We start from the raw sequence: 14,320 nt of genomic DNA on the forward strand, positions 1-14,320 counted from the left end.
TTCTTACTGTTAGCAGTAAAACAGCTATTCCCCTAACAAGTCTTTAGCAGTGTGCCTAAATTATCTGAATTAACTGGAAAGGTGAAAGCAATATGGCGTCATCCCCATCACTAGCCATGCCACAATAAGGCTTGGAAGGGATAATAGCAGTACTAATCCCCCACTCCATCTGCACAGCACTAAGCAACCTAAAACCAGTATAATAAATCGTTAATGCCATGTTCCACAGTGGCCCTGCCCTTCCATCTCTGACATAACCCGTAAACCCCACCCCCTTCATGTCCATTGTGCTCCACCTACCAAGACCTCTCTCATGAATTCTTAATGCCTGTGATGCCCAGCAGATGGCAGCTGTGGGTGATATTAGAAAACAAAGCCAGCAGACTGTGTTCGTGAGGAACTGTAACTCATACCCCACAGTGGCCCAAGGCCTTATGGGTTCCATTACACTCACACTCCTCACATCTCACTGAATACCTTTAGAAAATATATAGTTTTGTGAGTTTGGTCCAGCCAAATGTAATATGCTGAAATTCTCACTCCTTTGGTCACTTGTTGGCAAATTGTAGATCATTGCTACATGTGGTATAATGTCCCTTCTACTGTCTCGCAGTGAATGACATTTGTGTAGTTAGGTAATCATTTTCTGAAGACAAAAAACTATCAATACATTTCAAAGCATTTTCTGTTCATATTTTTTTAATCAAAACTCCTCTTTTAAGATGTTTACAGCACACAAAACACCAAACAGATAACTTGTCACAACAGCCAAGGATGGAAAATAATCTATATTGAGTGTGTTGGGTCAGACTTTGGCCCCTTGACCTGTGCTTTATATTAAAACAAAATGACAAAAACTTTTATAAAAAAAAAAAAAAAACATGAAACACCAAACAGTTGGAACTGAAACTATTTACATATTGCCTTACAAATAATAGATTAAAGTTCCTGCTATGTAAAATACCAGTACAACTATAAACTAACTTGCATCAACAGCAAAACAAAGGTAAAAATGTACTTAGGGATGCGATTAAATCCTAAATCCGAAGCAGTTTGACCTTAACTTTACAATGAAAACATTACGGCCGTACCACTCTGTCACCTTTACCGCGACAACAGCATTAACAGTCAGGCTACAGTATTTCAAGCTGTAAACAGATTTGGCCTTGTTGACCCATCTGTTATGGATGGATGTTAAGTCCAAACCGCCAGGTTTGATTTAGACTAGAGATTACCAGCCCCGGTCCTAGAAAGCCACAGCTCTATGGCCCTCACAAATGTTGGCCCTCACATGTATGGCCCTCACAAATGTTTTGGGGTCAGTTTGCACATCAGTTGGCAGTGCGACTCCCCAGGACTAACGCTGGTATAGAAACTGTTAGACTACTGTTTTGGACCTCCCCATCTCCCACTATTTTTTAAATTCCTAAAACAAGTCATATACTGTGTGAGGGATTAAACAGTCTTTGCTATGCTATTTTACACGAGACAGGACTTTCATTGATGGGTGGAAACTATCTGGTACAAAATGCATTGAGGGGAAAGAGGAGACCGCTTGTGGCAGACAACGATGACGGTAGAGGTTCCTGAACTTCCTGTTGCCTCTTTTCTAGCCTGGTATCCCTGGCTGCCTGAGTAGTGAGCGCGGTGCTGTGTAGAGTGCTGTCCTGTAGGGGGCATTCTTTCCTCACCGTGGCCCAGAGAGGTAGATGAGACTTGGCTGGACCATAGAGAACGATAAGAGGCCTCTAGTGGCCAAAAGGCCGTATTAGCATGGGCAGCGCCATTGAGGGCTTCCAACATTTTAATTTAGTCAACTGTGTGGAACTTCCAACTTCATTGACTGATCCCTCCTGGTGACCCTGTTGGAGTAATGTCCAACTGGGTCATCAGGCAGAATCAGCCAATCGTAAAGAAGAAAATGGACTACTTCAAAATGGAGATTGCCTTAATGGTGCTGCTCATGCTGTCACAGACACTATAATGGCACAGATACAAAGATGAGTCCTCTATCTATCTCCATGGGCTGGACTGGACTCTGGGCTGCATGGCCTGTCATGGGTCTTGGAACGCCATTGGATGTTTGTTGAACACTGACGTCAACGAGGGACAGTGTGGGCCACTTCTGTTGTGCTGGTCATTGTTGCGACAGCCCTTCTTAAATTAGCCCATAACACACCTCTAGTTGCAACTGATCATATCATTGGCAAGCAATTCGAGATAAATCCAGCCCCCCCCCCATCCATTTATTTTAGAGCCCTTACACATTGAAGAGATTTGGGGTGGTCATTTAACATGGAATGATTAACAAATTAATTGTCGATAAAATCTCATTTTCATATTGTATCTCATATATATAAAAATGAAAGAAACAGCCTCTACAGTGATATCTATGGTATACAAAGAGAAACAATCTGCAAGATCACACTTTTTTGTGGTTATTGTTCTACAGCTTGGATCTGGATCCAGAGGTTCGCTGGGGAAAGACAAGCCTATTCGTCATCGTCGTCGTCGTCATCTTCATCATCCTCCCCTTCATCCTCAGCATCCCTCTTCCTCTTCTCCCCTTTGACTCCTGCCTTCTCCTCTGCACAGGACAAAAGCCAATCAAAATGTCAGAATTTGTCTGATACATATTTTTTTTTTTTAAGTGGTGACAATCATTTCTAATCAGGACCAAGTAAAAATGAACAATGGCAAGCAAATCCAATTGGCATTTCCCTTAATTCAGAATTAGATGAAATCATATCCACAGGCTGTGTGGGAGTTGATACACAACCCACTGTATGTTCCGCACCCACATACCCATCTCAAAAACACCTGAGGGAAAACAAACACAGTACCACCAGTATACATCTGTTCAGTCACGTAACAAAGTCCACCCTGTAGACTGAATTACCACTAGCGAAACACTGCAAGAGAGGCTAACATGCTGACCTTAATGGTCGCGTTGCGTGCGCGAGCGTTGCAAAATAAAATGTATGCATACGTCATTCAATCTTTGCACCCACACTAACAGTATTGGGTATATGCTTCTATAATACTGTTTGCGAGCGTCTGCGTTGCCAGGCGCTAAAATAGAACTTGATTATTTTTGTGATGCAGAACGCGCTGCAAGTCCTGCCTCTCCCATCTCCTCATTGGTTTTTAGAAGCATATACCCAAGTACCATCTCCTCATTGGTTTTTAGAAGCATATACCCAAGTACCATCTTCTCATTGGTTTTTAGAAGCATATACCCAAGTACCATCTTCTCATTGGTTTTTAGAAGCATATACCCAAGTGCCATCTTCTCATTGGTTTTTAGAAGCATATACCCAAGTGCCAACTTGTCATTGGATTTTAGAAGCATATACCCAAGTGCCATCTTCTCATTGGTTTTTAGAAGCATATACCCAAGTGCCAACTTCTCATTGGTTTTTAGAAGCATATACCCAAGTGCCATCTTCTCATTGGTTTTTAGAAGCATATACCCAAGTGCCAACTTCTCATTGGTTTTTAGAAGCATATACCCATGTGCCATCTTCTCATTGGTTTTTAGAAGCATATACCCAAGTGCCAACTTCTCATTGGATTTTAGAAGCATATACCCAAGTGCCATCTTCTCATTGGTTTTTAGAAGCATATACCCAAGTGCCAACTTCTCATTGGTTTTTAAAAACATATACCCATGTGGGTGATTGAAAGACGAACTGAGGTCGGTTGCGGTACTGCACCTTATTATGAAAGTTAGTTGCCAATCACCATATAAAGTCCAAAGAAGAAAAAGAAGCCTGGAAGGAGGCGAGATGACTAGAAACGATTTGGTTTACCTTTTATCTGTGGATGAATTGTCGGAGTAGAGGACCTTGTACATTTCAGGTAAAATAACAACTCAATGTTTATATCCCAGGACAAATTAGCTAGCAACAGCAAGCTATCTAGCTAAATAGGACATTAGCTAGCAACTGCAAGCTAGCTAGCTAAATTGCCATAAATGTCTAATGCTTTTCGACCTGTCCCCAAATTAATATAATTGGTTTAGAGTTTGTTTTGATATTTCAACCTGTGTATCGCGTTTGGTGTGGGGGGACAAAGTCAATTTGCGCACGATGGCGAGTGGTTTGGGCATGGTGTAAGGAATCCATTTTGGTTTCACGTTAATGTAGTTCTCTTGCATCAAAGTACACTTTCAAAGGCTCCCCAATACCTCAGATCAAATGCGTACGTATGAGATGATAGCTAAGTATTCTTGCTGGTAATTTATATAGGAGAGTTCTGATTTATACTCGTTGCACACACAGGTGAGTGTGCTGCTTACTGATGTAATGTCACAGTAGGCACAGCTTTCAAATCAGAGTGCAGAAGGAGTAGCTCACTTGCACACATGGGGCCTTTGGCTACATTCACAAGGTAATAACTAAATGGCCTGAACCATCTCTGGATTACATGTCCGCAACCTGCAATAACTGTAAAGTCGAAAGGAATGATCTTCCTAAGGTGCAGGGAGGTATTCTAACCTTGTTTTAAGTGTAGAGGGTAGACCTAACTTGGCTCCAGAGGTCAATGCTAGCAACTGCTCTCAATGGGGGAATCGCACACGGATCAGTGACAAATGAATACAAATCACACAGGGCTGAGGAACGGATCAATAGAAGTCAAACCCTCCTGTGTCAAAGAGCCAATGCTCCTTTGCTCTGAGTCAATGTCACAAATTGAGTAACAGCCAACCTGTGATCAATGTTAATAGACATTAGTATACAAAACATTAAGAACACCTGCTCTTTCCAGACTGACCAGGTGAAAGCTATGATCCCTTATTGATGTCACTTGCTAAATCCACTTCAATCAGTGTAGATGCAAGGAATCATTTTTAAGCCTTGAGAAAATTGAGACATGGATTGTGTATGTTTGCCATTCAGAGGGTGCATGGGCAAGACAAAAGATTTAAGTGCCTTTGAACAGGGTATTGTAGTAGGTGCCAGGTGCACCTGTTTCAGTGTGTCAAGAACTGCAACGCTGCTGGGTTTTTCACGCTCAACAGTTTCCTGTCAATATCAAGAATGGTCCACCACCCAAAGGACATCCAGCCAACTTGACAACTGTAGGAAGCATTGAAGTCAACATGGGCCAGCATCCCTGTGGAATGCTTTTGACACCTTGTAGAGTCCATGTCCCAACGAATTGAGGCTGTTCTGAGCACAAAATGGGGGAGTGCCCATGCAACTGAACATTAGGAAGGTGTTCCCAATATTTGGTATACCTGGTGTATGTTGACGACATCAATAGATCTGTCAGACAAACACATCTGACCCTTTCCAGGCTGGAGTCCATGTACTTGGGTTTGATTACTAGTGACAGGTCAATAATAATTATTGTCCTCACCTTTTCCATCCTCCTCCTCTGCGTAGTCATCATCATCCTCTTCATCCTTAGGGGTGGGAGGAGTTAACATTCTTTAATTAAGCATTGGGAAATAAGACTAAGATGTTCTGGAAAAAACATGAGAAATATTCCAGTTGTCTCACCTGGATCTTTTCCTTCATTAGGTAAGAGAGCCCAACCTCTCTTCCTTCCGAGACCTCCTCCTCCTCCTCGTCGTCTTCGTCATCATAGTCCCCTGTCGCTCCGGCTCCGTCCTCCCCCTCATCATCTATGATGAAGAAGCATTTCGTTCAACAAAGTTCAGCTTAAATATCACTGACACCACGTTGTTGTGTTGTGGTAGCCGTACTCACCATCGGCGTCTGCCTCTGAGTCAGGGGCCTCGTTGTCCTCCTGGTCGAAGCCGTCCAGGTAGGTGACCTGAGGCAGCAGCTCAAAGATGCTCTCCCGGTACTCCTCCAGTGTGGTGATTTCACAGTTAAACAGGTCCAGGCTCTTCAGGTTCTTCAGATTTTGCTGTGGTTTTAGAGAGCGGATGTTGTGCTCTCACCTCTTATCAGACAATCCTTATTAATGAATTCTCTCCAAGTACTAGTCTCCTTGTGAATGGGATGATTAGTTTGTACTATAATATAATACCCGAAGCTAACAGTAGTTTTCCCAGATAATATAAAACCAGCAGCCTCAGGGCCGACTCTAGCCTTTTGGGGGCCTTAAACGAGATTTGGTTGCCCCCCCCCCCCACCTATCTCGTAGGCAAAACATGCAGTTATACACATTTTGCCATGAGGTGGAGAAAACATGTAACAATTTTATAACAAATTTCATGCAAGTCTACAAATTTTGCCATGGGGTGGAGAGACATTTTTGCAGTTTTAAAGCTAGTTTCCTGCAATTCTACACATTTTGCCATGACTTATGCCATGTTCATGATAGCTGAGTGAGAGTGACTAACAATTCAGTGGGGGCCCCTGGAGGTTAGGGCCATGATTACTGCAGGTTTAGATAGCTGGCTAGACTAACTTACAGATCTAAAAATTGTTAGCTGACATGGCTAATTAAGTGACTGTCAGTGACTGACATAAGTGAGAAATTGCTGATGCACATCAAAATGTTTTACTTGCACCTTGTGTATTCTACTATACTAAGTCTCAACAGTAAGTTATCGTTATTCATTGTGTATTTATTCCTAGTGTTTTCTTTTTTCCTTCTGCATTGTTGAGGAATCATTTCACTGTTAGTCTACGCAGGTTGTTTACGAAGCATGTGACATACAATTTGATTTAAGACCTCGACTGAGTACCAAAAAACAAAAAAACTGGTTATGCCTGGAACCGCATAATGCTACAACTGTTAACGACTCTACTCACCAGGGCCTCAACGTTGCTCAGCTCCTTTATCTTGTTGCCACTCAGGTTTAGATACGTCAGGTTGGGGGATTTCTCTGAAAGTGTCTCCAAATGACCCGAGATGTTGTTGTCACTCAGCTCCAACTGTGAGGAAAAAATATAATTTCTTGATTAATCATTTAGGAAGAAAAAAAATGTAATCCTGCATATCAAATATTGGCAATTGGGAGTAAAGCCAGAGTGGCTTATTCTGCTAACTAAATTATTTTCAGTGAGATAATTGATTGCTCAAAAAGATCCAGCTTCCCTACTCACCTTGCGCAGTTTGGGCAGTGAGGGTAGCTTTGCCAGGGAGGTGAGTCCAACGTTGACCATGCTGAGGAATTCCAGCTCCTTGAAGTCATCCGTCAGGCCCTCTACTTCACCATCACTGGTGCGGCAGTTATCCACCACCAGCTCTGCCACCTGTAGGAATAGTCATCACCATACATTGGACACTCTTGAAAATGAGATGGTGCATTTCAAGATATTTCATCCTGCAAAATGTTAAATAAACAAATTAATTAAACCAAATTAAATGCTTAGCTAGTTTGTTGCATTTTTAATGACAAAGGCAAACATTTTATTTGTTTGGTTTAATTCACCATTTTGTCATCTAATTGCATGTTGATTGGAAAAGCTGACCCTTGACCTAAAGTCAGCTGTTTCCTGTGAGAACACATGCCTTTTCAAAAATGTTCTGCTTGAATGCCTTGTGTGGACACAAGACTGAAGCCCTGTCTGGAAAAATGTCACGGCTGGAGTAGCTGACTAGCTACAAGGCTTCAAAAGAGGTAACAATATGAATGTGCTAACCAATGATGTGTATAAACCCTGGATGATTGACAGGGGGCACTGTATTGAAGCCACCGCACAGCCATCTTAGCACTCCTCCATTGTATCTTTTTTTGGAAGCTATAGAAATACATTTAATGTCTACGTTCTTTGACATTTATTCTATTACAGACATGTTCATGCATACTTAAAATTATATTATGTGCGCTAAATAAAACATGAAAAACATTTCTTAATGTATTTTTTTTGTACTAATATTACTGTCCCCACTAACAACTACTTTAATACATGTAACTTTGTCCTTTAAACATTTAATTGAAATACTGTAGAATTACATTCATTCCTATGGAGGAATGGGGAGTGCCAATATGGCTGACTGGTGGCTTCAAAGCCTCAATGGCCAATACATGCGCTACATGACCAAAAGTATGTGGACACCTGCTCGTTGAACATTCATTCCAAAATCATGGGCATTAATATAACAGTCCCTACTCTTCTGGGAAGGTTTTCCACTAGATGTTGGAACATTGCTGCATGGACTTCAGCAACAAGAGCATTAGTGAGGTCGGGCACTGCCTTTGGGCAATTTGGCCTGGCTCGCAGTCGGCATTCATCCCAGAGGTGTTCAATGGGTTTGAGGTCAGGGCTCTGTGCAGGCCAGTCAAGTTCTTCCACATAGATCTCAACAAACCATTTCTGTATGGACCTCGCTTTGTGCACGGGGGTATTGTCCTGCTGAAACGGGAAAGGGCCTTTACCAAACTGCCACAAAGTTGGAAGCACAGAATTGTCTAAAATGTCATCGTATGCTGTAGCATTAAGATTTCCCTTCACTGGAACTAAGGGGCCTAGCCTGAATCATGAAAAACAGCCCACGACTATTATTCCTCCTCCACCAAACTTTACAGTTGGCACTATGCATTCAGGCAGGTAACATTCTCCTGGCATCCGTCAAACCCAGATTTGTCCGTCGGACTGCCAGATAGTTTAGAGTAATTCATCACTCCAGAGAAGGCGCTTCCAATGCTCCAGAGTCCAATCGCGGTGAGCTTTACACCACTCCAGCTGATCTTTGGCATTGTGCATGGTGATCTTGGGCTTGTGTGTGGCTGCTCGGCCATGATGAACAGTTGTTGTGCTGACGTTGCTTCCAGAGGCAGTTTGGAACTCGGTAGTGAGTGTTGCAACCGAGGACTGACGCATATTACGTGCTTCAGCACTCAGCGGTCCCATTCTGTGAGCTTGTGTGGCATACCACTTCGTGGCTAAGCCGTTGTTGCTCCTAGATGTTTCCACTTCACAATAACAGCACTTACAGTTGACCGGGGAAGCTCTAGCAGGGCAGAAATTTGACCAACTGACTTGTTGGAAAGATAGCATCCTATGACCGTGCCACGTTGCAAGTCACTGAGCTCTTCAGTACGGGCCATTCTACTGCCAATGTTTGTCTATGGAAATTGCATGGCTGTGTGCTCGATTTTATACACCCATCAGCAACGGGTGTTGCTAAAAACGATGAATCCACTAATTTGAAAGGGTGTCCACATACTTTTGGTGATGTAGTGTAGCATCAGCAATCCAGGGATTACAGTGCATTCGGAAAGTATTCAGACCCCTTGAGTTTTCCCACAATTTGTTACGTTTGCTTTATTCTAAAATGGATTAAATAAATAAAAAAATCCTCAATCTATACACAATACCCCATAATGACAAAAGGAAAACAGATTTTTATAAATGTTTGCAAATGTATAAAAATAAAAAAATTATTTACATAAGTATTCAGACCCTTTGCTATGCGAGTCGAAATTGAGCTCTGGTGAATCCTGTTTCCATTGATCATCCTTGAGATGTTTCTACAACTTGATTTGAGTCCACCTGTGGCAAATTCAATTGATTGGACATGATTTGGAAAGGCACACACCTGTCTATATAAGGTCCTACATTTGACAGTGCATGTCAGAGCAAAAAACAAGCCATGAGGTCAAAGGAATTGTCCGCAGAGCTGAGACAGGATTGTGTCGAGGCACAGATCTGGGGAAGGGTACCAAAAATGTCTGCATCATTGAAGGTCTCCAAGAACACAGTGGCCTCCATCATTCTTAAATGGAAGAAGTTTGGAACCACCAAGACTCTTCCTAGAGCTGGCCGCCCGGCCAAACTGAGCAATCGGAGGAGAAGGGCCTTGGTCAGGAAGATGACCCAGAACCCGATGGTCACTCTGACAGAGCTCCAGAGTTCCTCTGTGGAGGTGGGAGAACCTTCAAGTCGGACAACCATCTCTGCAGCACTCCACCAATTAGGCCATTATCGTAGAGTGGCCAGACGGAAGCCACTCCTCAGTAAAAGGCACGGCAGCCTGCTTGGAGTTTGCCAACAGGCACCCAAAGGACTCTCAGACCATGAGAAATCAAGATTCTCTGGTCTGATGAAACAAAGATTGAACTCTTTGGCCTGAATGCCAAGCGTCACGTCTGGAGGAGACCTGTAAACATCCTTATGGTGGTGGTGGCATCATCATGCTATGGGGATGTTTTTTAGTGGCAGGGACTGTGAGATTAGTCAGGATAAAGGTAAAGATGAACAGAGCAAAGTACAGAGATCCTTGATGAAAACCTGCTCCAGAGCGCTCAGAACATCAGACTGGGGCAAAGGTCCACCTTCCAACAGGACAACAACCCTAAGCACACAGCCAAGACAACGCAGGAGTGGCTTCGGGTCAAGTTTCTGAATGTCCTTGAGTTGCCCAGCCAGAGCCTGGACTTGATCCCTAACGAACATCTCTGGAGAGACCTGAAAATAGCTGTGCAGTGACGCTACCCAACCAACCTGACACAGCTTGAGAGGATCTGCAGAGAAGAATGGGAGAAACTCCCCAAATACGGGTACGCCAATCTTGTAGCGTCATACCCAAGAAGACTTGAGTCTAATCGCTTCCAAAGGTGCTTCAACAAAGTACAGAGTCAAGGGTCTGAATACTTATGTAAATGTCATATTTCCGTTTTATTTGTTACATTTGCAAAAAAATCTAAAACATGTTTTTGCTTTGTCAGTATGGGGTATTGTGTGTAGATTAATGAGGGGGGGAAACGATTTAATCAATTTTAGAATAAGGCTGTAAAGTCACAAAATGTGGAAAAAGTCAAGGGGTCTGAATACTTTCCGAATGCACTGTATGATCGTACCTTTTAAAAATTGTAAATAATACGCTCCTCAAAACAAGAGCTGGTAAAGGAGGCTGGTATTGTCACAGCCTCAGTGTGGTTTAATCTTCACCTAATGCCTCTCGTTTGTAAAGGACCAGCTCTGTGCACATCTCTATTGTCGTGGAGTGAGAAACAGTGGAGATGTAGCCTACATCCTATTAATGGACTTCACTGCTGAATGTACAGCAGTTATGTAACTACAGAAATGGTAAGAGAAATAGGTTTGTCGAAGGCTAGAGTCAGTGGCATGAATGACTGGGGACCTGATTTGTCAATCCTCAAACAAGCGTCTTCTCTGAGGGTTGGGGGATTTACTGTAGCCTAATCTACTAAATTGGGGGGAGGTCTGAGCCCCGCACGCCATCTGCCATATTACTTAAATTCATAAAACGCAGAACAGGACTGCAAACGCTGCTACACTTGAATGTGTACATATACGTTTTACAAAGACGTCGTTAATCATCCCGAGGAAAAGCCTGTCGTTACATAATCACTACATCATGGAGGCAAAATAGACAACTTGCTTTCCGATGGGAGTACAAGTAGGCTATTTAAATGGCCGGCTGAGTGAATCGTATAGGCTATATGAAATTCGCTTGGAAGTAGACTTTCTAAATTTTGATTTAGGCCTACATGTAACGTTAGCCGTTTAATACGCACAATTTATCCATTTACTTATCTAAATCGAGTTAAACTGGTAATCGCCGTCAAAATGTGCTCGTGTATAGATGTAACAAAATGACTTCCACTCCCCGCCCGTCAGAAACAGGGCTCAACAGCCTGTACTGTACAAAAAAAAATCCGCTACACTGACGCCACCGTAGACAGTGACTGCGCGTCTCGCTCCGACAACGGTCAGCTTGCGTGCATGCTGGTTTTATATTGCTTCTAAATTCTTGCAGGCGCTGTTCATTCGAGTATTGATGTTTAAATCCCGTGGACGTTTAAAAATGCTACGGTAAAATAAGTGGGTCTTAGCTAAAACCATTCGATTAGTAAAATGTCCGCTCATAGAAACCAACCAGCTTGTTTTGACATTTGGTTAACCTGGTAAGATCTGTCAAAAGCCTCGTTACGCATGGAAAGCTTGAGTTTTTAAATTCGACTGAAAGTTATTTGCATCGGCATTCATATGGAATAACATCAGGCAACTTCCAAGACAAACCAATTAATCGATTCCCGAAGGCTATCAAAAGTTATTTTACATTTCCATATCAGTTGTGAATTCTCTATTTGGATTAGCTTGCTATATTACAGGAGTCAACACGACGTCAGCTAAGCCTTATTAAGATGTTATTGGCTTTTCACAATTTAAATTATTCTCACAACAATGGCATAAATCGGAGCGGAATGTGTTCTTCATAATTATGTCCGCTCCGCCACCTTGAACATCCAATGGATCTCTGGCCGGGCGCAAGACAAGGAGGATGATGGCAAAGACAGTGTTGCAGATCTATAAAATGCTATTAGAATCACAAAGCGATTTAAATTGCTTTGTGGATACTTTCAGCTCGTTTTTGTACAGCAACCAACATATGTTGTGATCGGACGAATAATCAGAATTTCCCCCCCCAAAAAAACTTAAACCTAATCGGACTCGCATCCTCTGTTGTCAATGTGCAGAGCGGAGGCTCCTAAGAAATCCTGCTCTTCTCTGGGTTATCGGCTCGCATAGTTATCACCTCAAATGTAAGATAAATAATGGCAAGATAACTTACCTCCGCTGGTGTCCTATTCCTCAATTCTAAACTGATCCTCTTTTTCATCTCCATTATTAGTCAAATATAAAACACTAGGTTAACGTAAAATAAAAAAATAAAAATATGGCAATAAAATGTTCAACTCCAGAGTTTGGACCCACAGCTCGGTTTTCTTGTATGGCCACAGTTCTACTGATCCTCCATGATACTTAGCACCCAGCCCCCTCTATCAAATCCCGCCCTATGGAGCTCTTGATAGGCCAGTTCTCTCTTCCTTCATCTTAATCGGATGATTGAAACGCCAATCAAACAGATCATGCCGTTCAACATAATCCGCCTCTAACGACGGAGGTGATTGGTTGTGATTGCGCGCGCAGTAGATTTAGATGGGTCAACGCGAACGTCAATATCATCGTTTTAAACCACCCGGTCTTCCTTTGAAACCGTCGGGGGCGTCACTAGTTAACACAGCCACAAAGTCGTAATTATGGCTAAACCCCGCTAATTAAAAAAATGTATCGTATTAAAATCTGATTTTAAAAGTAACCGTAACTTTAACCACACTGCTAACCTTATGACTCACCCTAATCTTAAATTAAGACCAAAAAACTGCTAATCCGATTTTTCTCGGACATTTTTTTTCTCCGGACTAAAGATCATGAAACTTCTGCACATGTGCGGATCACGTTCTGCGCATGTGTTCATGTTCTACTTTAAGAGAGAATCTAAACATTAACATTAATGTATCATTGGTAAATTGTGACTGACTGATCTACAAATAATAAATCAGTAGGCTACTAGTTATTTATGATGTAAGGTTTGTAGATCAGTCAGTCACCTGCACTGTCGAAAACCACAGTCTCTGCTCTACCAGAGATCTGTATATAATGAAGAGATGCTCATATCTCCGCCCTAACAATGGGAGTCGTTTTTAAAAAATGTATTTAACCCTTATTTTACCAGGTAAATTGACTGAGAACACATTCTCATTTACAGCAACAACATCATGGGGAATAGTTACAGGGGAGAGGAATGAGCCAATTGGAAGCTGGGAATGATTAGGTGGCAATGATTGTATGAGGGACAGATTGGGAATTTTAGCCAGGACATCAGGGTTAACACCCCTACTCTAACAATAAGTTCCATGGAATCTTTAGTGACCAGAGTCAGGACACCTGTTTAACGTCCCATCTGAAGTACATCACCCTGCACAGGGCAATGTCCCCAATCACTGACCTGGGGCATTGGGATCTTTTTTTAGACCAGAGGAAAGAGTGCCTCCTACTGGCCCTCCAACACCAATTCCAGCAGCATCTGGTCTACCATCCAGGAACCAACCCTTCTTAGCTTCAGTTGCAAGCCAGCAGGGGGCTGCAGGGTGATGTGCTGCTTGTCCCAAAGGCGAGAGGGCAAGTTACAAGCCTAGGTCCAAAATAAGTCCATAGAAACGCATTGGTCTTATTTTGGACAGATTCTGGCGAGAGTAACCTCTCGCTTCACCTTTTCATCTCTGGCTCTACAGTCTACTCTGGCCAATGGCGTTCAAAGTTGAATAAAGTTGGATCAAAGCTGAATCAGTGGGCGCATTCGAGCAGATCACTTTTTTTCAAGTCATTTCATTTCATTTTCATTTAAGTCATTTAGCAGACGCTCTTATCCAGAGCGACTTACAAATTGGTGCATTCACCTTATGATATCCAGTGGAACAACCACTTTACAATAGTGCATCTAAATCTTTTAAGGGGGGGGGGTAGAAGGATTACTTTATCCTATCCTAGGTATTCCTTAAAGAGGTGGGGTTTCAGGTGTCTCCGGAAGGTGGTGATTGACTCCGCTGTCCTGGCGTCGTGAGGGAGCTTGTTCCACCATT

At 42.6% G+C, this 14,320-nt stretch overlaps 1 protein-coding gene across 2 annotated transcripts; it reads right to left on the reverse strand.

Annotated features, from left to right (window-relative positions):
* Nucleotides 1-681: 681 nt before the first annotated feature.
* Nucleotides 682-12,744, reverse strand: LOC106569900 (acidic leucine-rich nuclear phosphoprotein 32 family member E). Of its 2 annotated transcripts, XM_045694713.1 has the most exons (8): nt 12,469-12,744; nt 7,029-7,178; nt 6,735-6,857; nt 5,718-5,880; nt 5,508-5,632; nt 5,365-5,410; nt 3,813-3,847; nt 682-2,587 (listed from the first exon to the last, which is right to left on the reverse strand). In XM_045694713.1, exons 1-7 carry the CDS (start codon nt 12,520-12,522, stop codon nt 3,816-3,818), a joined length of 693 nt encoding a protein of 230 aa, XP_045550669.1. In that variant the 5' UTR covers nt 12,523-12,744; the 3' UTR covers nt 682-2,587; nt 3,813-3,815. The 2 variants fall into 2 exon arrangements, with proteins under 2 accessions (XP_045550669.1, XP_013997092.1); XM_014141617.2 differs by lacking the exon at nt 3,813-3,847.
* Between the last annotated feature and the right edge of the window lie 1,576 nt (nt 12,745-14,320).

Source organism: Salmo salar, chromosome ssa14 (assembly GCF_905237065.1).
Source record: "Salmo salar chromosome ssa14, Ssal_v3.1, whole genome shotgun sequence".
Classification (NCBI taxonomy): domain Eukaryota; kingdom Metazoa; phylum Chordata; class Actinopteri; order Salmoniformes; family Salmonidae; genus Salmo; species Salmo salar.